Source organism: Lentinula edodes (genome assembly GCF_021015755.1).
Source record: "Lentinula edodes strain Le(Bin) 0899 ss11 chromosome Unknown C8R40scaffold_35, whole genome shotgun sequence".
NCBI classification, from domain to species: domain Eukaryota; kingdom Fungi; phylum Basidiomycota; class Agaricomycetes; order Agaricales; family Omphalotaceae; genus Lentinula; species Lentinula edodes.
The window spans coordinates 35,372-62,826 of NW_025764341.1; the positions used below are offsets into that span (position 1 = coordinate 35,372).

A 27,455-nucleotide genomic window follows, 5' to 3' on the forward strand; every position below is an offset into this window, starting at 1 on the left:
ACCACCATGGATGGCCCAACTTTCCGCTTGCAGGTTTTTCTGCGGGGTTTGTCCTTCTTCAGGCCAAAGGGTAATCCAAATCTTGCCCGAATAAACAGAAGAAGAGCTTTGTTTTCTCTTATAGCTCGCAGAATAACGATCTTGAAGTATGTCTGGTTTTCGTCGACACTTTTCCCTGATCCACAGTTCCCTCACTACTGCTCAGGCTGGCTCTCTTCATTGCAGGTTATGTCTGGATGCTCTCAATTCCTTCAACCCGGCTTGATCGGGGAGTATACTTCGATGAAAATGCGTTACAGCCAGGACAAGTGAGGAAGATGAAAAGGTTGTTGTATACATGATGATTGAATTGAAAGAGCTTCATAGGTGAACACCTATTGGAACTGGAAAGAGGTGCATGATGCGGACCACTTCCTAGAAGAGTTGGAAACTCTTCGAGACTCTAATGCTACGAGTGAGCAGTGAGATCCAACATGCCTCATCATATTGACACGTCTCTGACATTACTATTTTCTAGACGCTCTCAGTACATCATGCGCGAATTCCTTAAGATAGGCTTGTCCGCCTCTACCCAGAATTACGAATTCACTGGTCTTCACAACGTTGGCTATGAAGCGCACCTTTTGTCATTCGTTGCTTACCAAACATATACAGGACATCAACGGGACGAATACTTACGCTATCTTGTCATCACCCCGGGTTTCAGGAGCTGAGGCAACAGTTATATCCGCCTCTTGGATCAGTCGAATGGACGAAGGAGATGGGACCTTGAACTTGCGAGGTGTTGCCACTGTGCTCGCGCTGTCGAGATATGTGAAACGTAAGAACATGTTGAACTATTGTATTTCTCTACTTTACGATCATTTCCTTTTAGAATACTCTTTATGGGCTAGAGATATCATCTTCATTATCAGTGACGGTTATATGGAGGGAATGCAGGCGTGGTTGAGTGAATACCACGGAGTAACTCAATCAAGTACGCAACCCACTATTTATGACCTCAATATGCTATTTGAGCTCATGCATTGAATAGACATACGAGCACAACGACTAGACCTGAGTTCTGGCGTAATATGGACTGCCCTTAACATTGATTACCCCGGTCATTCCCTGTCCCACCTTGGGATTTTCCACGGTAAGCAACTACATCTATCGATGGCCGTCGAGCTCACTTCCATCCTCAGAGGGACTAAATGGTCGACTACCCAACCAAGATCTCCTGAATTCGTTTCAACATATTTCTCGCCGAACGGGGGTCTCAGTCGTCCTTTATGACCACAAAGACGAACCCGAACTTAGATGGCTCCCTGAAAGCATTCGGACTCACCCCGAGATCAAGACTTACGCAACGCAAGCTCGAAATCTATGGCGTCACGTAGGGTACCAAGCTTCCGGCCGTGGAAGTGGTGTTCACGGCCTGTTTCATCAGTTGGTCGTTATGATTAATTCCACTACTCGAAAGTCATTATTTTTGCTCAGATACCGGATCGACGCTTTCACAATGTTCGCAGTCCCCTCCGCGGGACCGCACGGCTTCCACTCACTTGGTCGGTGAGTGAAAGTCATGATCTTCTTGGTCCTTAACTCTAACATCTCAACAGTGTTATCGAGTCCACGATGCGCACGACGAATAACTTGCTCGAAAGACTGCATGCCTCTTTCTTTTTCTATGTTTTGACAAGCTTCGATCGTTTTGTGAAAATTGGCAACTATATTCCTAGTGCAATCCTGATCAGCGTTGCAATGATGTTTGGGGGTCTGCAAGTCTGGGTCGATGCGGCGTGGACTCAACGACTTCAGGAAAAACCGCAAGCTGAAGGGCCTGCTCGTAGTATCTGGATTAGGAGAAGACGCCCTGTCCTTGAAGTTGTATCTGTCATGCTCGGCACACACCTTTTTGGTGCTGCCACTTTCTTCTTCGTGAGTAGTAGGCGGTATCAATCTCTTTCAGTAAGCTCGGGATTCTCTACTTCTACAAAATAGTCCGCTCAACCGATGCAGTCTGCCCCATTCTTCTTGTGTTTAGCTGTTTACTTGCTTCCGCTCGTTGTTCCAACACTGCTTCGAAGTCACTCGAACAACAATCCCCCATCCCGGGCCCTGGTCCTGGTCCTGAAAGCGTTTAATCTGTGTCTCAGTTCTACAGTGATCTCCATAATAACAGTGTTGAATTTTTCTCTCGCTGCATGCTTGGCCGTCGCTCTAGGAATTCCGCTATCTATCGCTTCTTCCTCGTCGAATCAAGCTATCAGGATCGCGAACTATTCATTTTATGTTGTGCTAGGCTTCGGGTGGGTGTTACTAGAAGAAACGACGAGACAGATGATTTGGAATTGGGATGTGCTAGGAGTGTGGTTATTGCCATTTTTATGTATTGTATACTTCCCTTTAACTCTTCAGGCAGCGCTCGTGTGCGTCATATAATTTGACAGTATCCAATGACTATCTTCAATTATGCATAACAACTAGGTGCTGCTGATTGCTGCAGTGAGATATGTAAATATTCCTCCCAAAGTAAGTCCTATGAAAGCGAATCTTAAACGAGTCTCCCAGACATCCGACTCATGGTCCGGTGCAGCATCCCGAGTACGTAGACTCGCAGATAGTGTTCGGGCGTACATACGATTGGCGTGCGCGACTAAAGATGGGTACGAAGTGTTCACCAAATCTTGCAGTAAAGGGTCGGGAAAAGGCGGTCGGGAAAGTAAGAGAATGTGAGCAGCCACGATAGCATCCAAATGCGAAGGTCTGCAGAAAATAGACAAAGCATCAGCCTGAAAGGTATTAGACTGAAGTTATTGGCATGCACGTACTGATCTCCGTTGAAAAAAGTCCCTTCGCCTAATAGACGGGTATATATATCAAGAGTAGTTCGAGCTTTCTCCAAGACCTTAACCATTTGATGAGTTGAGAGAAATAAGATGAAGATGGAAATGATTCAATACCTTTTCTCGCTCGAAAACCTTCAAGAACCTATCACGAGGATTGACCTTTTCATTCGGTGCGCGATTCTTCGAAATATGTTTTGTTTCTTGCTCGATCCCTGGCAAACTCCATAGACCAGAACCTTCTAGCCTCCTCTTGTATGATTGTCTGAGTCGGTGAGGTACATAATATCTCTGTGGGACTGGGAATCGGTACACAATGGACGCATGAGTGAGTTCGGTCCAGTTTGCGTGCAGAGCATACAACATATGGAACTATAAAAGGTGACTGTTGTCAGTTTTTCGACTATCTAAGGGCTCTGCCATAACGTACCACTAGATCTCCAAGATTTGATTCTGCGTGCGCGAGCCATGCAGCATCCGCAGGATTGAATGTGGCTTTCAGTGCTAATGTATCGAAACCATTTTTATCATCGACCAAGTAGGAGATAATGGAGGAAGCGGGTGCAATAATCTCATTCCCGTCCTTCAGAAACGGCAGCTGGCCTGTTATTCGCTTGGTCAAACACTTGTGAAGTAGCCGGTCATACTCACCTACCAGTTGGTGAAAGGTCAGGGTTTACGCTTTCAACAAGCACGAACTTAGAAGGCTGCACCAGCTGCATATATATGATAAGAGACAATGAAGCAGGATCAATAGAGGGAAGCCCCCATCGTGCAGGCCAGACGTAAAGCTCAATCATGAAGAGAAACGCAAAGATGCCCTAAAATGAAATAACCGGAGGAAATAACATTCACCGGCAGGCCGCGCTTCAGCGCTTCTTACGATGTGCCAATGTTGAGTTGATCTTGAGAAATTTCCGGCAATTTTTTCAAGCTTTACAATCTCTTGAATCTTCCACCTGCCTCAATGCGACAGCAGTGACCAAAGTAGACCAAAGTTCTTCCTCTACTGAACGCCACTATCGTATTATCCACCGCTACCATTGCTTAGAGGCTTCTCAGTCAGACTGCCCGAAAGTCAGCAGATTGACTGCATACGCAAATCATCAATTTTGAACAACGTTTATTCTCACTAGAGTACTACTGTAGCACACTACAAACAATGTCGAAAACTACGTATGTTACTGGGGGCAGCCAGTTAGAATCAGAGCGATTTATAGCAATAGCAAGACTACACAATTAGAAAAACAGCGAGAAAAGCAGGTAGACAGCAATTGTAGCAAAGAAAAGGAGCAAAACAATAGAGAGCAAGCACATCAAAGAAAGCGACGGTACGAAAGTAGAGATAAAGTAAAAAGAATAATGATGAATTTTCAGGTCCATGATATCCATTCCGCTGAGACGTTGAGGAAAACTACTCTGAGGCGTGGTATTCCAAATCCGACCCGTCCCTGGTTACAGCCGAGTCTGGTGAATATTCAAAATACACGAGCGCATGGCTAGATGCACTACCGGGTGCAGCAGTCGTAGATCGCCAGCTGGCAGTCCTCCGTGTATCGACGGTCGGGCGGCGTAATGGATAAGGACTCTGGGACTTGGTGTTAGTGAATAGAAAAGGTAGTCGATATTGAAAGCATACCGCAATGTAGGGTTTTGGATTATCTTTACTTGATAATCTCAAAGGGGGGGTTGGGCTTGGTGTAGGTGGTGCAGCACTAGCTGGAGCGCTAGCGATACGACGGACTGGATCTCTTCGGAGGCGATTTGTGATAGAAGGAGAGGGGGTGTCTGGGACTTGCTGAGGTTCCATAATTCCTTGGGATTGTAGGAATTCTGAGCGGGTGGTTTAGTACTTACTGCATGGGGAAAATAAGTGAAGCTTGCCTTTAGATCTGTATCTGAACACGAAGGAGACATAGGTTGGGATCTTCTTTGACTTGATTTGACTTGCATCGTGTGGTTTGATGGCCCATGTGAATGGGGACTGTTCATAAGATTTGCATTCAGCACCAAAACTCAAGAAGCCATTGTCAGGATATTTTGCATACAGAACAGCTTGATAGGAACACACCCCGCACATAGATCACCGACGTTTGGTTGAGCTGGAGCAATTTTTGTCAAGTCTTGATATGCATTTGCAGGTCGGGGGGATACACGGTCAACTCGTTTGATCTTCAGGGTAACCATACCAGCTTCAGATTTCGACGCAGTAGATGGCGTGGTATCTTTTGTATGTAGAGTCTCGTAAGCCAAGAAGAAATGAAGGGAAACGAAGCGAAGAGACACACCACCCAGAGATTTTTTGAACACAAAGGGTGCCTCCGTGTCCTTCGAAGTACGGACACCCGACCTAGATGTAGTCCCACTACCGAGTAAAAATCTTCCCGGGACCACGACACCATCGAGAGTAATGAACGAGCACGTGTCGACCTTTCCACCAGCATCCGACCAGTGAACAGAAAACGCCTACTGACGCGTTAAGTAAGACTGGCAGTCCAACGCGTATGCAGGTGAATTTCTGACCTGGGACTCTTCACTTGGTATCCAACAAGAGACTTGATTCAACTTGGGATTCACAGCAACAAGATATTCTGGAACTGCTTGCCCATCGACCTCAATCCACGCCTGCCCCGGAAATGTTTATATTTGGCAAAGCACAGAATACAAGGGTACCTTACCGAAAAGCCGCGGTGCGTAAGCATTTCGTTAGAACATTAACAAAGTCGTGAATGGGCCAGCTGGCAGTTAAGCGGGTCCTTACTGATTGAAGGGAACCGTTCAGATACACTTAGAGGAGGAACAGAGGGTGATGGGTTTCGCGACGAAAGGAGGAAGTTGAAAATCAAAAGCCACCCCACGTGGCCGTAGGCGCCGGTGAGCAGCCACAATGGGGAATTCGGCGAGAGCTTTCACTACATAGTTGTCCCCCGGGGAATAGCCCTTGCTTGTTTGTTTTTCGAACTCTTCATTATGTAACCGCAAGTAAGTAAGACTAGGTAGTAGTAGTACTAAGGCGCGGGGAGCTACGGCGAACAGCTATGTGTATTTACTATTTCTAGCCTATCGCATAGCTCCCGGGCCATTCTCTGGTTCTGAGATCGTGGGTCACCAGGGGTCACCGCACTGCGTGCATGGCATAAATTGAGAACTCGGCGGCCACGACAATCGAAGATACGTAGCACAAATGGATAAGCAATCCAAACCGAGGCGGCGCGCACGAGTGGGTACAGGGCATCGATATGCTAGATAGATAGATACTGGATAGATAGATACTATGTACATGGCGCCACCCGACCGAAGGTGTGGTCCCAAAGCGGAACAGCCGGTTTCGAGGCACTGGCGGCAGCGAGCTCAACCCGCAAGGAGAAGGTAGACGACTGCCAGGTCAACAAGGCAGAGGTACGTAGTACAGTGTAGAGTAATAGTAATAGAGCAATAGATCAATAGCTTCCCCGATACGACATTGTTCCCTCGTCAATCCTCCTTGTCACTCGGTCCATCCTCTTCCTCAACTTGATGGTAAGCTGCTGTGGAACCTGTAAAACAAAACAAGCTCAAGAGGTGCCTGCACATCAAAAAATTGTCCAATTCAGGAGTAGAATATGACCTTGTAAGCAATGTGACTTTGCATCCAGTGCAGCATATAGAAATGTTGCACCCACTTGCATTACTAGTGCCCCTCGCACTGGCCGCATTTTTAATGCCACTAGTAAGTAGCCCAGAACAGCCAAAGACGATCTACATACCATAATAGGAGCCACCTGAGTCTAGATTCTCGAGACTAAAGTTACAGAATGTATTCTGTAATTATACCATCATACTTACTGCTTAGCATTTTACTATACTGTTCATATCTTAACTAGTAGTGGGTCCTGCCACTCGCCGGTGCTACTTAGATACTATCAAGATCCTCGAAAATTGAGCTCTTCTGAACGTTTTGGTCCCCCACTTGGAGACCCTCTCATTATTAGGCCCTTTTGTCAGTCAAAACTTGTGACACTTTTACATCTTCGAGCTTTCAGCACGGCTGACCATTCGAACATCCGACACCTCCATCTCAGTGTCTCGTTTCACCACCAAGTCCGAGCTCTGCACGCCTGCCTCCGTATCTTGATTCTCTTCCTGTTTCTTCAACCCCGCTTTTGCCTCATTCTTCAACTTTTCGTCATCATCCCGACTCAACTCCTTATGCTTAACCATCGTCGCGCTCACAATCGTTGCCATTACTCCCAACGAAGCGTTAATAATGAAAAATGTCTTGAACCCAGCTTCGTATCCGTGCTCGAGAACGTGGAGTGCCTGTTCATCAGGCAAACCAATCGAGGAGGCACGTGCGAGAACGGAGGGATCATTGAGGATTGTGGTGATGGTTGAGGGAGATAGGGAAATTTCAATCATAGAGGCCAGAAGGGAGTTGTTTCTGAAAGTAGTGACAATGAATTGATCTTCAAGGTTGAACGAATGGTGTAATAAGAGTTGCTTACACTACGGAAGAGGCGACCGAAAGCGAGAATGCAGCTCCGAGGCTACGAACGAACTGTATATGATCGTGATCACCAAGTGAACCTGTGAAAGGAAAATATGGATACTGTTGAACGTACATTTCTAAAGGCAGTAACGACTGACATGTCCTTCCTCTCCACGCTAGCCTGAACAGCTACCGTAGTCGTCGCGAGAGTCTGTGAAAGATTAGAAATAGGAACAAAACTTCATGGCATAGCATACCAATCCACTTCCACATCCCACTAACAACATCAAAACGACCATCGTCGCTTTTGAAGTGTGATGGGTTATGGTCGAGATGAAGCCGCATGAGATGGCAATAAAGGCGAAACCGGTGTAAACGATTGTCTAAAAGAAAATTCTCGCATTAGCTCTGTGTATGGTCCCCCCGAAGTCACAACTTGCCCTATATCGACCAGTGTGGCTGACTAGCATGCCCTATGTCTACAATTAGCACGCAGTATATATCATAGAATGAGATTGAGGCCGTATGCTTACAGCAACCCAAGAGAACGCGGTCTGACCGACGAGAAGCGGAATAAGGAAGAGTCCTGATAAGAGTCCTCAGGACCTGCGGCATTTGGGAAATGGGTGACATACCGGCGCGAATAGGCGAATACCCTAAGCCCGCTTGGAAGAACTGAGGTATGTAGTACAAAGATGAGAAGAATACGAATCCACTGCATAAAGAAAAACACAATACATCGAGATGAACATCATCAAGCATATATAAGTAAACGGGAGGAACCTACTTGGCGAACATACAAATATACACGCCGGAAACTGTGCTGTGCTTGAATATATACACTATTTGTTCGACGCGGATTAGAGCGAGCTAATCAGCAATGGACATACTCACTCGGAACAATTGGAAGTTTTGCGCATTTCCACTCGTACAAACAAAATAACAATACTACGAGTGCGCCGGCGGAGAGAAGGCTGAGAGTGACAGGATGAGTCCAAGGGAAGGTCACACCGCCCTGTACAATGAAATCATAAGGTTTTGAGCACCAAATAGGATTGAAGAATAGAACAGACCCAAATAAGAGGAAGCATGATAAGCGCGCAACCAATGAGTGTGAGAAGGGAACCAACATAATCAATTAGGAGGAGTTTTCTGCGGATAGACGAACGAGCATAAACGACCGCCAACGACTCAAGTTCAAAAACTCACTTTCGAATATCACCTGCTACAGGCTTAACAGGTAACACGAGGACCACAACGGCCGAGGATACGAGAGATAGGGGAAGAGTCACCCAGAAACACCACTAGAAATCAATGACGTTGATATGAGGTATGAGATGAAGGGGAATAGAGCACTGGCACGTACCCGCCAGCTAACTTTTTGGGCCAAGAGACCACCAACGATTGGACCGATGGTGTAACCCAAGGCGACAACAGCTCCAATCATACCATGATATTTTCCCCTAGACGAAAAATTTTAGCCACTATGTATAAAGCTCAGCTGAGCTGGATGAGAACCAACCTTTCTCTTAACGTGATGATATCCGATACGATGATCTGCATCATCCCCACGATGCCTCCTCCCCCAGCTCCTGCCACGCCCCGACAAATAATAACCTGTACAATACTCCCTTTCGTAAAACCAGAGATTAAATTTCCGAGCATATACAGTCCCATTGCGAGACACATGGCGCTCTTGCGGCCAAAAATATCACTAAACCGACCGTACAGCGGCTGGAACGCGGTTGAAGTGAGGAGATAGGCGGAAGGAACCCAGGAGATGACGGAGCCCGCCCGGAAGGAATTGGCGATTGTGGAAAGCGAGGTTGCAACGATGACGGAGTCGAGGGCGGTAACGACGACGCAAGAAGAGAGAGCAATGTAGACTATAATAATTTGCCGGAAGGGTAGAAGATTGGTTTGGTCGGTTAGTTGGATTTTTGATGTTTCTCCCTCTAAGGTATGTAGATATTCTTTTTTCTGGACATTGGGCTCATCAGAGAGCTCCGGAACACTCCGAGAGGCTGTTGTATGGATGGTCTGTATATCTTCTATGGATTCCGAGGGAGAAGTGGTGGTGGAGGCTTTGTTGTGGTCGAACTCCGTGCTAGGGGAAGAAGAACTGGGGGAAGTCATGATGACGAGGAAAAGGATTTACTAGATTGAAAGTGATCTGTCTCGATATAAAACTGCATTTCAGGCCATTTATATACCTTGCTGAATGTAACCTCTCTTGCCTCATTAATTAATAAATCGACGAAAGGAAAAACCAGTTAAATTATGCTTACATTGTACAGTAGACCGCCAAGTTTTTTCGAAGTCTTCAATAAATGGATAACACGATAATGGGTTACCTTTTGGTTCCGTAAAGGATGTTGCACTTCCTTATGAATCGTATTGGAGCCTGGTGGAAACAGTAGCAGGTATTCCTTCTGCTTCTTCCTACTGCTCCCACATCTACTAACTCGGTGGAGCGGATCCGAGAAGCAGAAGGGAAATATGTAGCAGTTTGAGGGACCAGCGATAGGGTCAAAAGCGGCCAATCGGACGAATCCTTATCCGTAGTCGACCCTGAAAATTTTGAGCACCAACCAACGAAATATGAGCAAAAGAAGGAGCATCTGAACCTTTGAGTTTATTCTCCGAGAATCGCCAAGCATCAAGACCTGAAGAATCCGCCAAGACCACCATTTGAGCGATGCATTCGAAATCAATCGCCGCTGCTACTTGGAGCAAGTTACATAGTAGCTGTAAATAGTTGTTTGGACTTACGGAAAATCCAAGATAATATAGATACTTGACTGCCGAAGTAGACTTCCTGACATAACGGGCTCAATGATACAGCAAGGCGCTCCGTTAAAGGGCAGTCCAACGGCGGAAATTTATGACGAGAGTGGTGGATTTGTGATTACAGGATTCATGAGAGAGCTCCAATTGGAACAGTATGAGTCAACTCGAAGAAGAAATGAGATTCCTTTTGGGCAGGAAAAGACGAAAAAATGATAAGCTTTCTTGGCAATGTCTTCAAGCTTTATTGAGCGATGGAGCCTTGGCTACCTTTAAGTTACTGTGTCATAGCGGAGAACGATAAGCAGCGTACGTAGAATTCACAGAGTAAAAAAACACGGTGCATAGCCAAGAATACCATAGGATACGATTGACTTCCTTTTGTGACATCGTTTAGGCGTATCAGCTACGTACTTCCTGGCTCAGCGGAAAGCTCGAAAGCTGATTGTGTCGGCTATATACATAGAGAAAAGCAATTTGAATCAATACGCTGAGACGGCGTATTCGGAGATAAGCACGGGTCAATTCCTCAATTTTTCCCATCATGCTAGCGCTCTTTTTCCGACTCACTCTGCCACTTTACACTCGTCCAAGAAATCTTTACCCTTCTGTATTCTCTTATATGCCTCCAAAACGCGCCAGCTCATCGAAGCGAAAGGCCATCTCAGATTCTGAAGACGAAGATAACACAGCCGACGCGTCTTTCACTAAAACTTCGTCGTCAAAGAAGAAGGCGAAGGTCTCACCTAGTACCAGCGAAAACGTCGTATCTAGTAGTGGGCAACCAACGAACAAGGTGTTACCAGTGCATATATCCTTTCCTGAACGCCACACAGGGACTCTCCGACTGGCTGCCTTCAACGTATGTGGACTAGCTGCGAGCCAGAAGAAGGTACGATGGTGGTAGGTGTAAAGGTGGACGCGCTGATACTAACATTCAAGGGGTTCAGCTTCTACGTTGCAGCTGAGGATCCGGATATCCTCGTCTTGACTGAAACGAAGGTACGCGGTTAACGATAGAAAGGCGATCAAGATGTGAGATTGTTCTCAGGTCAACAACGAGCCTGTGGATTTAGCACTGAAGAACAGATTTCCACACTGTTACTGGTCGATAGCAGAGAAGAAGGGATACTGTGTGTATCAATCGTTTTCCGAGACGTTGAAATGCTCACTCATTCCGCTAGCTGGGACCGCTATCCTGTCAAAGCATCAGCCTCTATCTGTAGACTACTCTCTTCCTGGACATCCAGACGCATCGTCAGTTAAAGGTCGCATTATCACGCTCGAGTTTGAGAATCACTATGTGATAGGGACGTACGTTCCTAATGCAGGAACTGAACTGAAGGTGCGCGTCCTCCTCTTCTTGGTTGTGATAGTATCCAGAAAATACGAACGCTGTCCTTAGAATCTCAACGAGAAGAACGAATGGAATCTCCATTTCACAAAGTACATTCGGGACCTTGACAAAGTGAAGCCAGTGATTTGGACAGGTGATTTAAACGTCGCGCCAACTGAGATTGGTACGCAAGACCCTGCGTTCTATCTCAAAATCCTCCTCATGCTTCTGAAATCGTAGATCTTTGCAATGCAAAGAGGAACTGGAACAAGACGCCAGGATATACCGAAGCAGAAACAACTGCGTACAGGAACATCTTGAATCCACCTGAATCCCAAGCAGATGTGCCCAAATTTGTGGATGTATGGCGGAAGCTTCATCCAGAAGACAAACATTTCACATATTTTTCGTATCGCTTCAACTGCAGACAGAAGGGTATAGGTTGGCGATTAGACATGTGTAAGATCATAATCCCTTTGTGTAGAAGCTTGCGGCTCACCTATTTTAATATAAGTCGTGCTAAGCGAGCGATTGATAGATCGAGTCAAAATGGTACGCCACATTATCACACAGAATCGGAGTGCTCTAATCCTTCGTTTCGCAGTGCGAGATTCGTAGTGAAATTTACGGCGCGTCCGATCATTGCCCATTGACGATGGAGATAGAGGGACCATTATAATATCACCATCGAAACTGTAATGATACAAGATGAACGTTTTCCGTTCGTTCCATTGGTTTAATATTCGCCAAAACGTGTATGCCCTGTTTGCTCAGCATGTGCTCGCGCGCCCTTCTCTCCTTTGAGTCCTTGCCCACAAACCTAATGTATTATGAACAATCTTGTTAAGGACATATAATCATGAGTAAACGTACTTCACACTTCAAATCAAATGTAGCAGTATTGGTGTATGCTTTCTTCGAGCGAAGGGTATCCGCGAGTTTCTTTGCTGCGACGAGAATGCTATCAGAAGTATCCGGAGAAGTCTACAAAACAAACGTGAGCATGGACCCTAGACCGCTATGTGACTGAAGGTATACAATAGGAAAGATAGTTTGGTGCCATTCGGAGGGTGCCTCAACCATCGGTGCCAGCGTTGCAGCATCGTAATGAATTCCGGAATAAATGACTATACAACGCATACCACCGCTATCGGGGCCTGGTGTAAACTGATCTATTCGACCAGTCTCCACGTCTACCGAGCAGATTTCCGTCCGATAATGAGCAGCTAGGATGGTAAGCTCGATCGCTCCGCCCCAGGCTGAGGATTTCGTTATCGTGTCGATGTACCGTGATGGAGGCATTCTATAAGATGACTTTGAGTTATTGCTACAGTATTCATGAGATCGAATACCCTAGAATAGCTTCGTTGTAAGTTTCTGGGTCCTTCCTTATACCATCTGCGACGACTTGAATAGATGAGAACGAGTCCAATAAGATAAGTGTGAGAGTATGTGTACTTTGTCTCATTTTTGGAGCTTTGTTCATGTCCTGCTCGAATATCAGAGCCACTGATGAAAATAAGCAAGAATTGTCATCTGGGACGACCTAAAACAGAAGGACTCGCAACATGTCCTGAATTGCGACGCGAATGACACACACACGATGAACCAGGACACCACCATCGGTCGATACGTGGACAGGACCATTTGAAGTAGTAGATGAGAATATTGGTCGAGCAGATGATGCCTGCGGCGGCGCTTTAGAAGAAGGAGTTGGTATTGATGTTGCGCGATCAACTTTCGTTTCAAAACTCGACGGTGTTGAATTGATCCTCGAAGCGGATTCTTCACCAACAATCAATTGGTCACCTCCCTTCAATCCAAGACTGGATACAGGCAGCTCCGGTCTGGTTAGGTCGAGATTCCGAGGAGGATATCCGGTTTTTACTGTGCATTTCGATTGACACGACAGTATACAGTTGGGCAAGAAATTACTGACGGGATTGCCGAGAAGGGAGAATTTGAGACGCTGCGTAGATCTCTTGCTGGAGATCTTGTACGGTGTATTTGTTGTCATCGAACGGAGCTTGGATTGTAGCCACGCCTTTTGGGTGTCGAAGTCGCACTGGAGCCATACTGCAACTAACAAAGAAAGAGACGGAACAGGACGGGCGGAAAGAAAAGAAGTTCCCAGTTGACGCCGGCGCCTTTTCCGAATTTACATAACCACCATGGGCGACGACAAAATTCGGTCAACAAAGCTGAAATTCAAAGGCGATAAGCAGAAAAAGAAAAGGAGAAGAGAGGATGCCGAGGAAGGAAGCTCAGACAACAAACGGCGAAAGGAAGACAATGTCGACCCCGATACTTGGGTATTTCCGGAAAATCCCAATGAAATTCGGGGTCCCACATTCATAATCCATCCTTCTGACCCTTCACCAATATCTCTAAATTTCAGCTCTACAACAAATCGTGTTGTGCTTCATTTCATTGACAAGGAAAAGTCGGAAGATGACTCGGAACCGCAGTCTCTGCTTGAGCGTACACCGACCGACATCTCACAGGTGTGGGTGACAACCCGAGTCGCTGGTTCACCAACGATCAACATACGGTCTGGTTCTGGAGAAGGCAAGTTTCTGTCTGCGAACACACTAGGCATCGTGTCTTGCGATAGAGATGCTCGAGGTCCCCAAGAAGAATGGACACCAGTCATTATGCCTGACGGAATGACCGCGCTCATGAACTCATACGAAAAGTATCTTGGTATCGACGAAGTCGCAGGTGGTTCACTACAGCTCCGGGCGGATAGTGACGAAGTAGGGTTTAAGGAGAGGTTTTGGCTTAAGATCCAGAGCAAGTACAAAAAAGAGGCGAACGAAGAGGAAAAGACGAAGAAAGAGGGTATGGCTGGTCCTCCTAAGATTGACGAGTCGGCTACCAAGTCAGTGCTTTATGTTACATTATCTAAATACCTGGCTGATTCAAGGTCAGCCATCTCTATCAAGCGTGGGGTGCTGGACGAAGTGTTGTCTCTTCTCATGACAAGAAAGAGGTGAGTAGGATACTTTCTATCTCAAAAGTTCGCCTGCTTACAACTTATCATGCAGCTAAAGCGCGCTCGTAAAGAGGGTAGACTGGCGGAGGCACTTCTCGATAGACGTGCTAAACTAAAGAGGTGACCGCACAAAGTCCATATATCGTGTTCCATTCTAATCTCCTTTTTCACAGTGATCGTTTCTGCTAAGAAGTTCTGTGATTCCGCTTGCTTTGTATGTGATATATAGTTGGAATGCACCCTAAATTTACATCCTAAGCCTTTGTCGACTCTTATTTCAATAACGACCTTCCAGCAATCTTACTTGGCTCACGATAGTATCCTCCCCAAAATGCAAGCAGCCGTCTTCCTCATTCCTGACCAACGACCGTTCCTTCCAGCGCAATGGCGATTAGCGGATCTACAAAAGGCGATGAAGTATACAGATTTTCAGTTCGGGACTTTCAAGGTAAACTTGCGTTCATCATCTATAGGTTAGTAGTGCTTACCGTAAAGGCAGAATTTTATTAGGGACAACGCAGTACAATTTGGAATCGACATACAAAAGTCCCACTCTAAGCAGGATCAAGAAAAATGGAATTCTTTTGTCATATGGGTAATAATGGCACTTTTTTCCAATCCAACTACATTTTCTGACTCAAATGAGCAAGGTAGTCGAGAAGAACCAGAATCTCAACAGTTTCGTAAATCATTGGCCTATCGAAGCTTATTTCAATTCGTGGACCTCTTATAGGGAAGCGGGCGCCCGGAGCCGTCGTAAACGAGGCCACGCAAAGAAACCAGAATCCAAAATTCCGGAGCATCTGAAGATAAAACCTCCCCCGATGAGGGTGTGTTCATTTGTTAAAGTTTCAGTCGATGTTTTTGTACCAATACAATTGGTGCGAGCTACAGAGGTATATCGGAAAAAAGCCACCTCCACTTCGATGCGTCCCCAATGCGTCAATGAAGTCCATTTCTTTCCCAGCTTCGCAGGAAAGTAGCTGTTGTTTTCAGATCTCGCACCATTTTGAGACTGACTAACCTGTCATCAGTCCGCGATTCCGGCTCTAAGGACTGATCGTTATGCATATGAGGAGCTATACCAGCCCTGTCTTGTATGTCGAGAAACGCCAGCGTTGGTTTCTCACCGTCTGAACGAACTCCTTCAACAAGAAGAAATCAGTAAAGGAGAGCTCGTTAAGTTAGGCGTTCGCAGTGATCTTGACCTTGATACGCTCTTGCTGCTGGGTTCAGACGAGATCGAGGACCTTTTCTGCTCATCTTCAATGACAAATATGGAAAAGTTTTCCCTGAAAGATGCTTTTCAATCTCTCAAAGTGAAGTAAAGTTACTTCTGTGCGTCAACCGTAGAATTGACACAACTATCTTTCAGCCAATGGTCCGTCTTGAACGAGGCATCACAGTATGTGGATAGCCTTGTGTGGATTTTTTTGCTTGTTGACACATCATACTAGGAGACTAGTTTGCGCACTTTCATTGCCAAAGTTTATACATGTCGAAAACATTGTGCCCTCCCCCCGCACACTCACATTCCTCCTCAATTGCTCAAATTGTTCAACGAACTGCACATCGAACATCTCATACCTGCGGCTATTCTACTCGGCATTAAATCTGATTCGCATGTCAGAAAAGTATCCACCTACAACGACACTAAACTCGAAAGCATGATTTGTCAACAATCTGACTTCGTATCTCTCTCACCTTTGCAAAAGGTTGTCTTGCGATGGGCATTCGGAATGGCTAGCAATTGATTGGAGTTGTGCTGCTCATTTTTGTGTTCTCATCTTGACAGTTCTCCGAATTTGATAGATCGTACCATTATACATTATACTACCCGAAGTACATAAATAATTTCATTGTACATTTCACTCACAATATGCTCAAGGAAGGACAACAAAAACCTGGCATGCGAATATTTGACATTGGTTTCGGCGCTCACAGTTGCCAGGATGATTATGCCGGCGAAACACCATATGTAGTACATACCGTGTAATGAATTTTCGTTCCTGCATTCCATTTGGGTGAGTCTAATCGGAAGATGGCTGAGCAGTGAGGACTGCTGGAGGACTATCAGCTAGCTCCACCAAAGTTCCAAGTCTGCTGAGGAGCAAAGTAGGAGTTGCCTGGGAGTCCCTTCTTACAATGGAAACACGGAACTTCGGCGGACGCTGACAAGGTTATCGCGGCGTGCCACGCCGAGCGCTGGCGAAGTTGTAAGAAAATCACATTTACGTTTACCACTTACCTCAAGGCTCCTCCAATCAACTATAAAGGAAGACGAGGCTATTGCTTATGTATGTACATCTTGCCTTTTTCGTTTCGTGATTCGAGGGGTTGTCGCATTAAGGACCATGCTGGGACATGGGTACAGGTGGGATGTTGTCTAGGAGGCTACGTTTAGAGAGATTGTCGATTCTGCTTTCTTACTGGATCTCTCAACAATAGAATAATGCCCGTGGAGACCGTGAAAAAGTAAAGAGGTGGTCGTACAATGTCCATTTGTCCCGTTTCATCGCTCTAATACCGAGTTTCACAGTGATAGTTTTCTGCAATGAATTTCTGTGATTAGATATGAACGTAGTATGTACATCACACAAACAAATTTGCTTTTTGACTTCTTGTTGATCCAAAGCTCCAACGTTTTAAGGTCGACGACGACCTTTTAACAATGCGATCTATTTCACTGACCCGAAAGTCTCTCCTCTCAACATGCAAGCTACTCTCATTCCCGACCAACGGCTTTTCTTTTCGGTGCACGCGCCATTAGTGTTCTTACAGCAAGGAATGAAGTATACGGATAGTCAATTTGAAATATTCAAGGTAAACTCGCGTTCTTTGTTCACATGTAGCAGATCAAATAACAGGCTCGACCACTGTCCGTCGACATAGCGTCTTGTCAGAACTGGTGCTGAAGATTGCGGGCTCGATGTATATAAGCACCGTTCTTTTCAGGACCCAGAGAAATGGCAGCGCTTTGTGAGATGGGTAACTACTGTTCTTTTCTCTAACTGACGAACAGATTCTCTGACTTACATTAACTAAGATGGTGGGGAAAGAACAAAACCTAAACAATTTCGTCGAACAGTGGCCAGTCGAAGCCTATTTTAATGCCTGGACCTACTATAAACGTTTTAAACCTCACCGCTTTCGTGCGCAAATGGACAAAAAGAAATCAGAATCCACAATTCCTCAGCCTCTCACAATCAATCCTTCTTCGACCAGGGTAAGTACAAATTCGTTTTTTGCTTGCTAACACATAGTAGTTACGTGGATCTATAGAAATATGTTGGACTAAAACCCCCTCCACTCCGATGCATTACTACCAATGAGCGAAACAAGTCGAAAATTTCCCCAGTAAGAAAACCTTACCCCCATATTCGATCTCTAGACTGACTGGTCTCAATTGGTAATCCAGTCTTCGGCCAACATCGAACCATGCGTCCCCTATGATCAGATAGCAGGCCAATACTGCCTAGTGTGTCGAGAAACGCCTGTGTTGGCTTCTCAACATTTAGATCAACTCCTGCAACAAGAAGAAATCAGTAAGATAGAGCTTGTCAAGCTCGGAGTTCGTAGTGATCTCGACCTCGATACATCAGGAAAACCGTCCTCTGTTAATATACTGTTTATTATTGAAAATTATTGAAAATTATTGCTAATTATCAGGATCATTAATTAGTGATAATTAGCAAATATTGCCCGGTCCCCTTTGCGCATTAATGAATATTTACAACAACTTAATGACTTTTAACAGTAGCCTAATGTTAGTTTAACAATATCTTATGGGTAATTTGTGACTATTTTCCACTCATGAATCACCTCATCCTCCGACATTGCTCAGTACAGAGTTACACACACAACGCTTGCAAGGAGAGGACATTTATTGCATGAACAGTACAAACAGCATTACAGTGACATTACAACATACTGTATACACTAACTATTAAACATATACTCCAGTCTGCTCTCCTCGTTACCTTGCCATGATGTACACAATACAATTACTCAACCTCCACTGCAGCCCTGAAGAACAGGGATATTTAAGTAAAAATTAAGTAGTGGAGAAACTATGCCCGGTACCGATAGAATGGCTTTTGAGTCACAACTTGCATGTAGGATAATTATAGTAGTTGTTTCAGAGAGGTCTGGAAAAAAGAAAAACAATCATAAGAGAAAGAAACTGTGGAAGGCAAATAAGCACTCACCAATGCCAAAGACTTCGCCTGGAAATGGTTTGCATGCTCATCAAACCAGATTGCAGCAGACATGGCAACGAGCGACGGAATGGTCAAACTTAAAGAAAAAGAGTCTGGCAGGGGCCACACACAGGTGGAAAAGGAAAGAACAAAAAGAGGGGACAGAGAAGGGAATTGAAAGAGAGGCAATGGCGGACGACAAATGGCGCCACGTCGCAAAATATTGGGGGAAGTTTGAACTCCGCTTCAATAGTTTGTCAGCGTGCTCGGATAGCACACTCAGTGTTCCGGCAAAAGCTCGGCTATGGACTTGTCAAATTTTTTCGACAATTGAACTCCCTTGAAGTGCATGTACAGTGCAATGAACATTGACTATTGGGCCTCATTAACTGGGTGCAGTGTATACATGCACTCAAACACCTCAAATCTAACCTTGTATCAATCAGAAGCACTGGCTCTGTGATAGCTCAAAGTGAGCTCGATAACCTTTCACCGATATTTTTAAGGCTGAAGAAAATTCTCGGTAATATGTGATCATTCTTCTCCTGTCCTTGCTAAAAAGTGCTAATAACTGATAATTATCAGAATTAACAGATATTTTTGAGATATCAACGGGAAACTTCAAATTAGTGACAAAATTTCAATAATATTCATTTATTAACCGAGAGCCGTTTTCCTGATGTACCCTCTTGTTACTGGGTCCAAACGAACTCAATGAATTGTTCCTCCCCTCTTCGATGACGAATCTCGAGAAATTCTGTTTTCGAAGTGCTTTGCCATGTCTCACAGTGAGCAAAGGTTCTCTTGTCCTTTGATGTAGAACTCACACAAGCCTGCGGCCCTTTTCTTATAGCCAAGGTTGTTTCATCTTAAGCAAGGCATTACGGTACGTAGATAGACATCGTTTCTTGTTTGTCTGTTAATCCGTCCCAGGAGGCTGACTTGCGCAAATATATCACGAAGATGTATACATGCGAAACGCACTGTATCCTTCCACTACAAACCAAAGTCCCCTCCCAACTACTCAAACTGTTCAATAAACTTCACATTGAGCATCTTATTCCGGTGGCTATCATGCTTGGCATCAAAACAAATGCTCATTTTGAAAAAGTATCCACCTTTGACGACGAACTCCAGGCAATAATTGGTGGCAAATCTGGTCATATCTCTCTCTCGCCTCTGCAAAAAGTTATACTTCGATGGGCTTTTGCTAGTAGTATTTGATTGTACAACGTCGGCAACATTCGCATCGCCGATAACTTGAATTCTAAATACACAATGAGTCTGGGAAAAGAAGACTACCATGACTGAACTAATACATTTTGTGCATTCCAATGTAACCAAGTCTGAACAAGATTCCGCTGTTAATCATATCCTGATGCACCATGTAACGCAACATAGGATTCCGAGGCTTCAAACGGCATATGTATGTCGATACACAGTAGAGGAATCAATTGATGTGGCGAGAAGAAAAATATAGATGGATATGCAGAGAGGATGGATGGAAATATAACACAAGTACTCTGTAGAAAGGAAGGTGGACAGACAGAAAATTATTGAAACATGTGTCATGTAAAATATCAAAAACGACTAAAGGTCATCATCCTCTTCAGGAAGAGGAACAGCCTCAGCCTAGAAAACATTAGTGAATATATATTTATAATCTAGATTGAAGTATACACACCTGTTGCAACTCTCGCTGGTACTGGTCCATCAAAGCAGCATCAACAGTAACTTCAGCAGGAGCTAAAGCAGGGGCGGCAACAAACTCAAGAGAAGTGTTACTGTGGATAAACGTTGTGAGTGAAGGGAATAGACTTGGATGACCGATACTAACCCGACCAACTTCCTCGCTAACCAAAGGAAAGGCTTCTCAAAGTTGTAATTCGATTTTGCGGAAATCTCAAAGTACTGGAGGTTCTTCTTCCTGTGGAAGGTGACAGCTCCAGTCTTGACTTTTCGCTCCTGACAAATAATAGAATATGAGGGGTGAGATGATGAACAAGGGGAAAAGATACTAACTTTGACGTCTACTTTGTTACCACAGAGGACAATGGGAATGTTTTCACACACGCGCTCGAGGTCACGGTGCCAGTTGGGAACATTCTTATATGTGATTCTGGACGTGACGTCGAACATGATGATACCACATTGGCCTTGGATGTAGTATCCGTCCCGCAAACCACCAAACTTTTCCTGTCCGGCGGTATCCCAGACGTTAAAGCAGATCGTACCATAGTTGGTAGTGAAAGATAGTGGGTGAACCTCGACACCCAGTGTGGCTAGAATATAAAATCGAATGAGTCTTCTGGGAGGAGGAGTGGCACAACCTCGAGATCGAGGCATCTAACGGAGAATAGGATGATTGCTGCATACCGATGTATTTCTTCTCGAATTCTCCAGTCAAATGACGCTGAGGTGTTGCTCTGATCAACATTCGATCTCTGGCCACAAAGGCTGCAATGACGCTCACCTTGACAAAAGTAGTTTTTCCCGTTCCACCATCGCCAACTGGATATCAATTGGTGGTCAGAAACGCCGCATGTGGAGGATTCGACGTGAAAAGTTCGAAATGTACGAATACATAAAGAGATATCCAGGATCGATGAGAGAAAAACGTCGATCGCGTCAAAAAACAGAGGATTCGACCATTACAAAATCGGGCGCACCAAGAACAAGCTTGAAAGTAGGGATATTAGTTTCAGTCATTCTGGAGAGAGCTCTATGAGAAGGATGTAAAAGGTGGAAAAAGAGACTCGTTGAAAGAGCCACAGCGAAAAAGTCACGCTTTGTCAGCACGTGTCGAAGTCATAGTCGGCTCTTCGCGGCTCCTTCTCAACGTTTCTCAGTCGATTATCGATATCTTTCAATGCACCTCTTAACCTTAACCTATCATAAAAACTATGCCGCCGCCCGCTCGGTGTTGGCGGTGGATCCTCAGGGCCTCTCGTTCATCTGTCTGGCTGTCATTGCGAAGAGATAGATAGATACGCGGCTCCGTCGATGACGGGGGTACCACAAGGGAACAGCCGGGTCCAAGAGAGGGAAAGAGAGAGAGCATTCGAGCGGCCGGGTCAAACTCTGTCAACCTCTTACAGCTCGGAGTCAACTGAGCATCATCACCTAGGCCAGTGGTGGCAGTTATAATGGATCCTATTTATCATCTGGATAGTAATATTCAGACCATACTCTGCATTAATCATGAACGAACATGGAAAATGTATTTCGCAATTTTACAAAGATGGCAGAAGGTTCAACTAGTTGCATGTTCATGGATTCAACGTTCGTTATAGCCTGGCTATATCTCCTTGATTTCGCCCTACTATGTATGTGGACAGGGCGGGTCCCGTAACGGAATGACTGGTCTCGGTGAATCGACGCAAACCAAAGGGAAGGTAGTATGCCGACAATTTTAAATACCCCAGAGATACTCCAAACTAATTGTATCTATCCCTTCACCCTGTAACCCTACTCTACAACTCGTCCTCAGCACGACTGAATTTCAAGAAGTATACACGATATTCTTATTACACTAGCGGACCCCTGCGGGGTACGAACAACCTTGCTTGCCGTAAGTAAGTACTAGTACTATTTGTTGGTAGGAGTTAGGATCACTTAATAAAGCGGCCATCATCCACAAATCGTATTTACGTGTACGCAAAAACCATCAATTTTCAACGTGTACCCAACCTCGTTTGATAGACATTGATTTTAAAAGTAGTCTAAAGTCTTACAGAATACACATCGCCAACGGGTATGGAGAACACAACATTCAACGGTTCAAAGTTGATACGAACCTCATTCGTTGAAAGCAAATGGTTCACAGCCATCATGCAACAATGTTGTGCGGCTTGTGCATCGGAAATAAACAGTTGTACATTAAAATGGGTAAGATTTTCAATGTTGAAGCAAGCCAGCATGGTATCTTCCCACTGTTCCTGGATGGGTACATCAGTAAGTAGTAGGTAGGGCTGGCACAAACCCACACGTTCGGCCCAAATTGAGCAATTAAATTTGAAAGTGAGCGATGTCAGGTTTCCGCAGCTTTTCAGTACACGACAAATGTCCGCCGCAGTGTAACCATTATTTTCGGACAGAGTCAGAGTCCGGACGTCGAGATGCGTAGGTAGCACATTTAGGAATTTGTGAAACTCATGTTCAGATGACCGACCACCAATAACGGTGATCACCGACAAATGACTTTGCCAATGCTCCAACATGGTATTCACGTTCGCCAATGAACCACTGAACTGTCGCAGAAACGGAAGTGAACCACCGGTCACCAAATCCGGAATGGGAAACAAATCAAAGTTCGCGTAATAAAGGTGCAATGTCGAAAGGAAGGGGTGTCGGGCCAAAAAGCTACTGAATGCCACATGCGAACATGATTCTTGCAAAGTGCACGAACAAAGTGCAGGCATCACCATCCAACGGCTCTCGAACGCAAAAGCGAGTGTCCGCGGAGCTGATCAGGGAGATAGCGCAGATGGAAAATTTACGAGGTTTGACGTTGCAACAAGTTTGCATCATCGAGACGCACGAAGAAAGTGTCGAAGGAGTCCTCCACCTGGAACATGTTCGACTGCTTGATACTCGTTGGCATGGCCCTAACAACGAAAGCGGATTCATACGTGCATGCAAGGACCTTAAAACACTGGAGTTCACTTGGGATAGAAGTAGAATACGAGCGCTAGAAAGTGGTGAGGAAGAACAAGTATGCAATTGAAAGAGGGAAAATCTGACATGTTAGCAAGGATGTACTGTTGCGAAGCATTGCGGACATGTTAGACTTCAACCCACCGATTGAACGACTATGCATAACTGCAGACGACCCTTTCGTAACCACCACCATTTGAGGACGTTCAAGGTACTGTGTACGGAATTGAAAGAAATCGTCATTGGAGACCGACGATGGAAAACCAATCAAGGATTGTGGAGTGAGCAGGTGGATGGACCCAGTTATAGCGGTTATTAGAAAGAACAGATAGATTGCAATAATACGTTGAACGAAAATGCAAAATTAAGGTGGGCGGGGCAAATAGCGATGAGCGGCTAACGTGGGAACATGATGCATGGGCGCTTGGTAAAGACGGGGTGGCAAAGGACCTAGCAAGCAAGGTGATGTGTTGATTCCGATTATCCGAAGCGAAACGTCTTCAGTCCTCAAGATGGTTGTTTAGACCAGAAAGTATTTGGCCTTTCCGTATACATTTATACATACATAGCTTATGTGCTTCAATTTTTGAAAGTGAGCCTTTTACAAAAAGGATCGTTCTAGTATCTGGATTGTAGAAAGAGAAAGTCGGACCTTCAAAGTTATGTTTTTCAATTGCCGGCGGCAATTTTACGCATTTAACTTGACGGCGGACGCGGTATATAAGTCACCCAGATCCCAAGGTTTTTCAAGTTACTTTCCTTCCTGATCGAGGCCTTACGACTTTTTACGATGTCCGCTTCTTCTGCTAGAGATGCGGAACAGGCTGCAACTAACCAGAAGGAGTCAGTGCCCGGAACTGCTCCCAACACCACTGGCAAGAAAGAACCTGGACAATCATGGAAAGAAAACGAGACACACGTTCTACCCCAAAATCGTCTTCCCCTTGTGCGTGATAAATGTTTACGGATTTCATCCTTTTTCAACTGGATTTGAAGGTATTTCTTGGCTTCATGTGCACTATATTCCTTGCAGCGATGGATCAAGTACGTCAATGGTCAACCTGTTCGCGTTTCTTCATCTAATAAACTATAGACTATCATTGCCACAGCCTTGCCAACTATCGTAAAAGATCTTGGGGGTGGTGCAGACTACAGCTGGGTCGGCAGGTACGTCGTACAAATCACTGAATTATCTTAGATGAACAGTGCATTCATTATTCTTAGTGCATATCTACTCGCGGCAGCTTCACTTTCCCCGTTGTATGGAAAACTTTCCGATATAATTGGTGAATAATGTTGACAACGTGCATATACGGTTACTTACATCTTACAGGACGAAAACCTGTACTCTATGGATGCATACTGATATTCCTTGTCCGCATCTCATCTTCGTCACTTTAATTGGTTCACACCAACTCACCCACTTTTCCAGATCGGATCTGCGTTGTGCGGTGCAGCCCAGACAATGGTTTGGCTGATAGTATGTCGTGCTGTCCAAGGTATTGGTGGTGGTGGAATCATTCAGTTGGTACGGTTTTACAGTTTTCTCATTGTATCTATCTGACTTATCATATCGTATCAGGTCAATATTACAATCAGTGACATCGTCCCCCTCAAAGAGCCAGTCTCCTCATGTCTCTCACCCGTCTTAATAAGCTAACGCTTCCCACAGCCGTGGAAAATATGGGGGCCTTATTGGTGCTACATGGGGCATTGCTAGGTAAGCACGCCTTCTTTGTAAGGCCGTCCCGTTGTTCATCTTTCTGGTAGTGTCGTGGGGCCTTTACTTGGTGGTGCAAGTCTATTCATATTGTCGATCAATATTCTTCATTCAACTTGGTTTTTTTGTGTACAGGTTTTCACTGACCACGTTTCTTGGAGATGGTAACTTTAACTTTCTTTTCTATGTTAGCATGAGTTCTTGATTGACCCGTTGCTCATGCAGGTGCTTTTTCATAAATTTGTGAGATACAAGTAACTGTGCATTGGCAAAAGAACTGACAAATATTTTGTGCAGGCCCACTGGAGGCATCGCAGCTCTCATCTTGTTCTTTTTCCTCAATTTGAACCCTAAGCCACACAAGTCGTTGAAAGTACATGTCCGCGAGTTTGACTTCATCGGCCTGGGACTGATCATCGCTGGTGTCGTCTGCCTGTTGATTGGGTTTAATTCGAGTGAAACTAAATGTAAGGCCCACTGTGCTGGTTGTTGCGTTGGATTAAACCATGTTGTTTATGCAGGGGATGATGCTGAAACTATTTCGTTAATCACGATTGGAGGCGTTCTATTGTTAATGGCCGGGGTGTATGAGATATTTACCACGAAATCTGCAATCTTGCCTGCTAGGCTCTTCAAGGTGGGCATATTATTCTCGAAAGCATCTGCCTCGTACTCATCATTCTTTCGTCAGACCCGTACAACATCAATCGTACTGGTGTCCGTTTTCCTTCATGCAATTTGTTTTTTCCAAGGGTAATTGCTTGTTTTTAATCCCAAATTTATGAATGTTTTATCCTTGCTCGTTTTTAGTGCCTATTATCTGCCTCTATATTATCAAATCTTGGGGGCGTCTGCAACTGGATCCGGCGTACGAATGCTTCCATTCTCTCTTGGCTCTGCCTTTATGTCTGCCATTTCCGGTATCGTCGTCTCCAAAACCAGAGAGTACCGGCTAGTGATGTGGATATCATGGGCCATATTTGTTGTCGGGTATGGCTTAATGACTATGCTGGATAGTCACTCCAACACGTAGGTCAATCAGGTCGTCACCAAACATCTAAAACGCTTACATCACATCTTAGGGCAATGAAGGAATTGTATCCATTTGTTGCGGCAATTGGCATTGGTTGCCTCTTCCAGGTGCTGATCTCTTTTCTGTTATGCAACATTCATGGATAACGCTCATGCTGACCACGTTCTAGACACCTTTGATAGCACTCCAAGCTGCGATGCCGTTGAAGGATATGGCCACTAGTACGGGTGCTTTTGGATTCATCAGGTAATTGAAACTTTTCCCTTCCCGGAGTATTAAGAAGGTCAAATGCTAATTATAACTCAGAACGCTTGGTGGAACAGTCGGCATTTCAGTCGGCCAAGTCATATTTTCTAGCGTGAGTCCGGCTTCAGCTGGCTCTCTTGGTTTGGGGCTATGAATACTGAATCGGATCCTGGAATCAAATTTAGACGCTCTCACCCCGTTTAGCGAAGATACCTAACATATCGATAGACACATCTAGCGCCGCTCTCGCCGAAAGTGTCACAAATCTGAAAAACATTCCCGATGCAACAACGCGAGTTGCAGTCATTCAAGCATACTCCAAGTCCATCAGTTCTATATGGGTTGTTTGTACACCTATAGCAGGCATAGGATTCCTTCTAGGTAAGTTCTCATTCAATATCCTTTTAGTTCCGATAAGCTTATGTTGGCTTCAAAGTTTTATGGGTTAGAAAATACACGCTGAACCGAACCATTGTCCGCAATGAGAAGCAACCGGTAGATGCGGAGAAGGGTCAAACACCAGGAGATGTTAAAGAACAGCCAGCTGCCAGCAATGTCAGTGATGATATTACTATAGAAGGAGGTGAAGAAACATCTGCAAAGCAAGAGGAGGTTTAATTATTCTTGATGAATGAACCCGCACACGCGTATATTCTAGATTATCCAGCGATTATATACTAAGTAGCAAATGAATCCCAATTACTCTACTTGTAACTTATGATGAATGGTAGAGACTCCTAGTATCCAATACAGTAGTGCTTATATATAATTACTCGGAGGAGGAATGAGTCATGTGAGGGAATGCTAACTTACATAAGTCTGCTGTAAGTAATGAATTGTTGCGATTTCGACAACCGCTCTCTTATCATCTCAACCTATCACTATCTTTTCCTCACCAGTTCTCGCCTAAAAGTTCGCCGTCACATTCTCCGAGTATTCCAAGTTTGAACAGCACAGTCTATAAATGGCATTTTCAAGTATTGACGGCGAGACCCCAGAACTGCCTTGGTCTAAAAGACTTGTCCCGTTGAACAAACATGTTTTGCTGATGTTTTGTTTGTCTCTTCTTCTTCTCGACTGAATCTTGGGGAAGGAAGCATACGACGTCTTTATCGCGACACATGGCTCTTCGCTCTTCGCTGAAGCGCTAACCGTTGGCTGACCGTCTTCAGTGGCTAAATTTATCA

At 44.9% G+C, this 27,455-nt stretch overlaps 13 protein-coding genes across 13 annotated transcripts; 6 read left to right on the plus strand and 7 right to left on the minus strand.

The window, feature by feature from the left end:
* Window positions 1–6: 6 nt before the first annotated feature.
* On the plus strand, window positions 7–2,424 carry C8R40DRAFT_1053738 (Gaa1-domain-containing protein; the record flags this gene model as incomplete). The annotated part of the gene is made up of 11 exons (XM_046224882.1): window positions 7–146; window positions 206–308; window positions 367–461; window positions 518–602; window positions 655–820; window positions 875–976; window positions 1,034–1,135; window positions 1,185–1,428; window positions 1,480–1,551; window positions 1,602–1,950; window positions 2,002–2,424. 11 exons carry the CDS (start codon window positions 7–9, stop codon window positions 2,422–2,424), a joined length of 1,881 nt encoding a protein of 626 aa, XP_046082793.1.
* Window positions 2,425–2,465: 41 nt separating this feature from the next.
* On the minus strand, window positions 2,466–3,628 carry C8R40DRAFT_1053696 (outer mitochondrial membrane transport complex protein-domain-containing protein; the record flags this gene model as incomplete). Its single annotated transcript, XM_046224873.1, has 5 exons — window positions 2,466–2,748; window positions 2,814–2,890; window positions 2,946–3,200; window positions 3,259–3,431; window positions 3,484–3,628. The coding sequence occupies 5 exons, from the start codon at window positions 3,626–3,628 to the stop codon at window positions 2,466–2,468; spliced, it is 933 nt and encodes a 310-aa protein (XP_046082794.1).
* A 415-nt stretch (window positions 3,629–4,043) lies between these two features.
* C8R40DRAFT_1119915 (uncharacterized protein) lies at window positions 4,044–5,720 on the minus strand. Its single transcript, XM_046228738.1, has 7 exons — window positions 5,507–5,720; window positions 5,352–5,453; window positions 5,117–5,294; window positions 4,900–5,053; window positions 4,713–4,843; window positions 4,468–4,661; window positions 4,044–4,416 (listed from the first exon to the last, which is right to left on the minus strand). The coding sequence occupies exons 1-7, from the start codon at window positions 5,528–5,530 to the stop codon at window positions 4,243–4,245; spliced, it is 957 nt and encodes a 318-aa protein (XP_046082795.1). The 5' UTR covers window positions 5,531–5,720; the 3' UTR covers window positions 4,044–4,242.
* An 890-nt stretch (window positions 5,721–6,610) lies between these two features.
* On the minus strand, window positions 6,611–9,432 carry C8R40DRAFT_1205885 (MFS general substrate transporter; the record flags this gene model as incomplete). The annotated part of the gene is made up of 14 exons (XM_046233157.1): window positions 6,611–7,248; window positions 7,313–7,365; window positions 7,430–7,507; window positions 7,554–7,679; window positions 7,737–7,769; window positions 7,830–7,882; window positions 7,932–8,011; window positions 8,084–8,138; window positions 8,191–8,311; window positions 8,370–8,448; window positions 8,506–8,600; window positions 8,663–8,759; window positions 8,819–9,251; window positions 9,420–9,432. The coding sequence occupies 14 exons, from the start codon at window positions 9,430–9,432 to the stop codon at window positions 6,831–6,833; spliced, it is 1,734 nt and encodes a 577-aa protein (XP_046082796.1). The 3' UTR covers window positions 6,611–6,830.
* Window positions 9,433–10,602: 1,170 nt separating this feature from the next.
* Window positions 10,603–12,313, plus strand: C8R40DRAFT_1119929 (Endonuclease/exonuclease/phosphatase). Its single transcript, XM_046228739.1, has 8 exons — window positions 10,603–10,975; window positions 11,026–11,085; window positions 11,135–11,216; window positions 11,268–11,428; window positions 11,489–11,603; window positions 11,660–11,878; window positions 11,934–11,971; window positions 12,024–12,313. Exons 1-8 carry the CDS (start codon window positions 10,628–10,630, stop codon window positions 12,096–12,098), a joined length of 1,098 nt encoding a protein of 365 aa, XP_046082797.1. The 5' UTR covers window positions 10,603–10,627; the 3' UTR covers window positions 12,099–12,313.
* Window positions 12,156–13,494, minus strand: C8R40DRAFT_1174165 (uncharacterized protein; the record flags this gene model as incomplete). The annotated part of the gene is made up of 6 exons (XM_046232146.1): window positions 12,156–12,239; window positions 12,293–12,403; window positions 12,458–12,722; window positions 12,772–12,965; window positions 13,020–13,306; window positions 13,359–13,494. The coding sequence occupies 6 exons, from the start codon at window positions 13,492–13,494 to the stop codon at window positions 12,156–12,158; spliced, it is 1,077 nt and encodes a 358-aa protein (XP_046082798.1).
* Window positions 13,495–13,590: 96 nt separating this feature from the next.
* Window positions 13,591–14,603, plus strand: C8R40DRAFT_1162415 (FRG1-like family-domain-containing protein; the record flags this gene model as incomplete). Its single annotated transcript, XM_046230238.1, has 4 exons — window positions 13,591–14,300; window positions 14,351–14,411; window positions 14,467–14,534; window positions 14,588–14,603. 4 exons carry the CDS (start codon window positions 13,591–13,593, stop codon window positions 14,601–14,603), a joined length of 855 nt encoding a protein of 284 aa, XP_046082799.1.
* A 2,263-nt stretch (window positions 14,604–16,866) lies between these two features.
* C8R40DRAFT_1267220 (uncharacterized protein) lies at window positions 16,867–18,063 on the plus strand (the record flags this gene model as incomplete). The annotated part of the gene is made up of 7 exons (XM_046233958.1): window positions 16,867–16,889; window positions 16,987–16,997; window positions 17,065–17,237; window positions 17,307–17,402; window positions 17,461–17,640; window positions 17,697–17,771; window positions 17,833–18,063. The coding sequence occupies 7 exons, from the start codon at window positions 16,867–16,869 to the stop codon at window positions 18,061–18,063; spliced, it is 789 nt and encodes a 262-aa protein (XP_046082800.1).
* A 169-nt stretch (window positions 18,064–18,232) lies between these two features.
* C8R40DRAFT_527202 (uncharacterized protein) lies at window positions 18,233–19,229 on the plus strand. Its single transcript, XM_046235343.1, has 3 exons — window positions 18,233–18,437; window positions 18,497–19,048; window positions 19,199–19,229. Exons 1-2 carry the CDS (start codon window positions 18,401–18,403, stop codon window positions 18,955–18,957), a joined length of 498 nt encoding a protein of 165 aa, XP_046082801.1. The 5' UTR covers window positions 18,233–18,400; the 3' UTR covers window positions 18,958–19,048; window positions 19,199–19,229.
* Window positions 19,230–19,932: 703 nt separating this feature from the next.
* C8R40DRAFT_526884 (uncharacterized protein) lies at window positions 19,933–20,247 on the minus strand. Its single transcript, XM_046235340.1, has one exon. It carries the CDS (start codon window positions 20,183–20,185, stop codon window positions 20,027–20,029), a length of 159 nt encoding a protein of 52 aa, XP_046082802.1. The 5' UTR covers window positions 20,186–20,247; the 3' UTR covers window positions 19,933–20,026.
* C8R40DRAFT_526922 (GTP-binding nuclear protein RAN) lies at window positions 20,108–21,409 on the minus strand. Its single transcript, XM_046235341.1, has 7 exons — window positions 21,283–21,409; window positions 21,087–21,124; window positions 20,990–21,026; window positions 20,636–20,895; window positions 20,451–20,578; window positions 20,298–20,397; window positions 20,108–20,245 (listed from the first exon to the last, which is right to left on the minus strand). The coding sequence occupies exons 1-7, from the start codon at window positions 21,320–21,322 to the stop codon at window positions 20,204–20,206; spliced, it is 645 nt and encodes a 214-aa protein (XP_046082803.1). The 5' UTR covers window positions 21,323–21,409; the 3' UTR covers window positions 20,108–20,203.
* An 851-nt stretch (window positions 21,410–22,260) lies between these two features.
* On the minus strand, window positions 22,261–23,351 carry C8R40DRAFT_527121 (uncharacterized protein). The gene has a single exon (XM_046235342.1). The coding sequence runs from the start codon at window positions 23,038–23,040 to the stop codon at window positions 22,336–22,338; it is 705 nt and encodes a 234-aa protein (XP_046082804.1). The 5' UTR covers window positions 23,041–23,351; the 3' UTR covers window positions 22,261–22,335.
* Window positions 23,352–23,977: 626 nt separating this feature from the next.
* On the plus strand, window positions 23,978–27,040 carry C8R40DRAFT_1119952 (MFS general substrate transporter). Its single transcript, XM_046228740.1, has 20 exons — window positions 23,978–24,215; window positions 24,266–24,313; window positions 24,363–24,436; window positions 24,494–24,555; window positions 24,603–24,643; window positions 24,702–24,797; window positions 24,852–24,889; window positions 24,942–24,989; window positions 25,040–25,064; window positions 25,125–25,153; window positions 25,215–25,232; window positions 25,287–25,456; window positions 25,511–25,626; window positions 25,681–25,742; window positions 25,800–26,018; window positions 26,072–26,129; window positions 26,192–26,268; window positions 26,329–26,380; window positions 26,454–26,649; window positions 26,705–27,040. The coding sequence occupies exons 1-20, from the start codon at window positions 24,060–24,062 to the stop codon at window positions 26,884–26,886; spliced, it is 1,767 nt and encodes a 588-aa protein (XP_046082805.1). The 5' UTR covers window positions 23,978–24,059; the 3' UTR covers window positions 26,887–27,040.
* The last annotated feature ends 415 nt before the right edge of the window (window positions 27,041–27,455 follow it).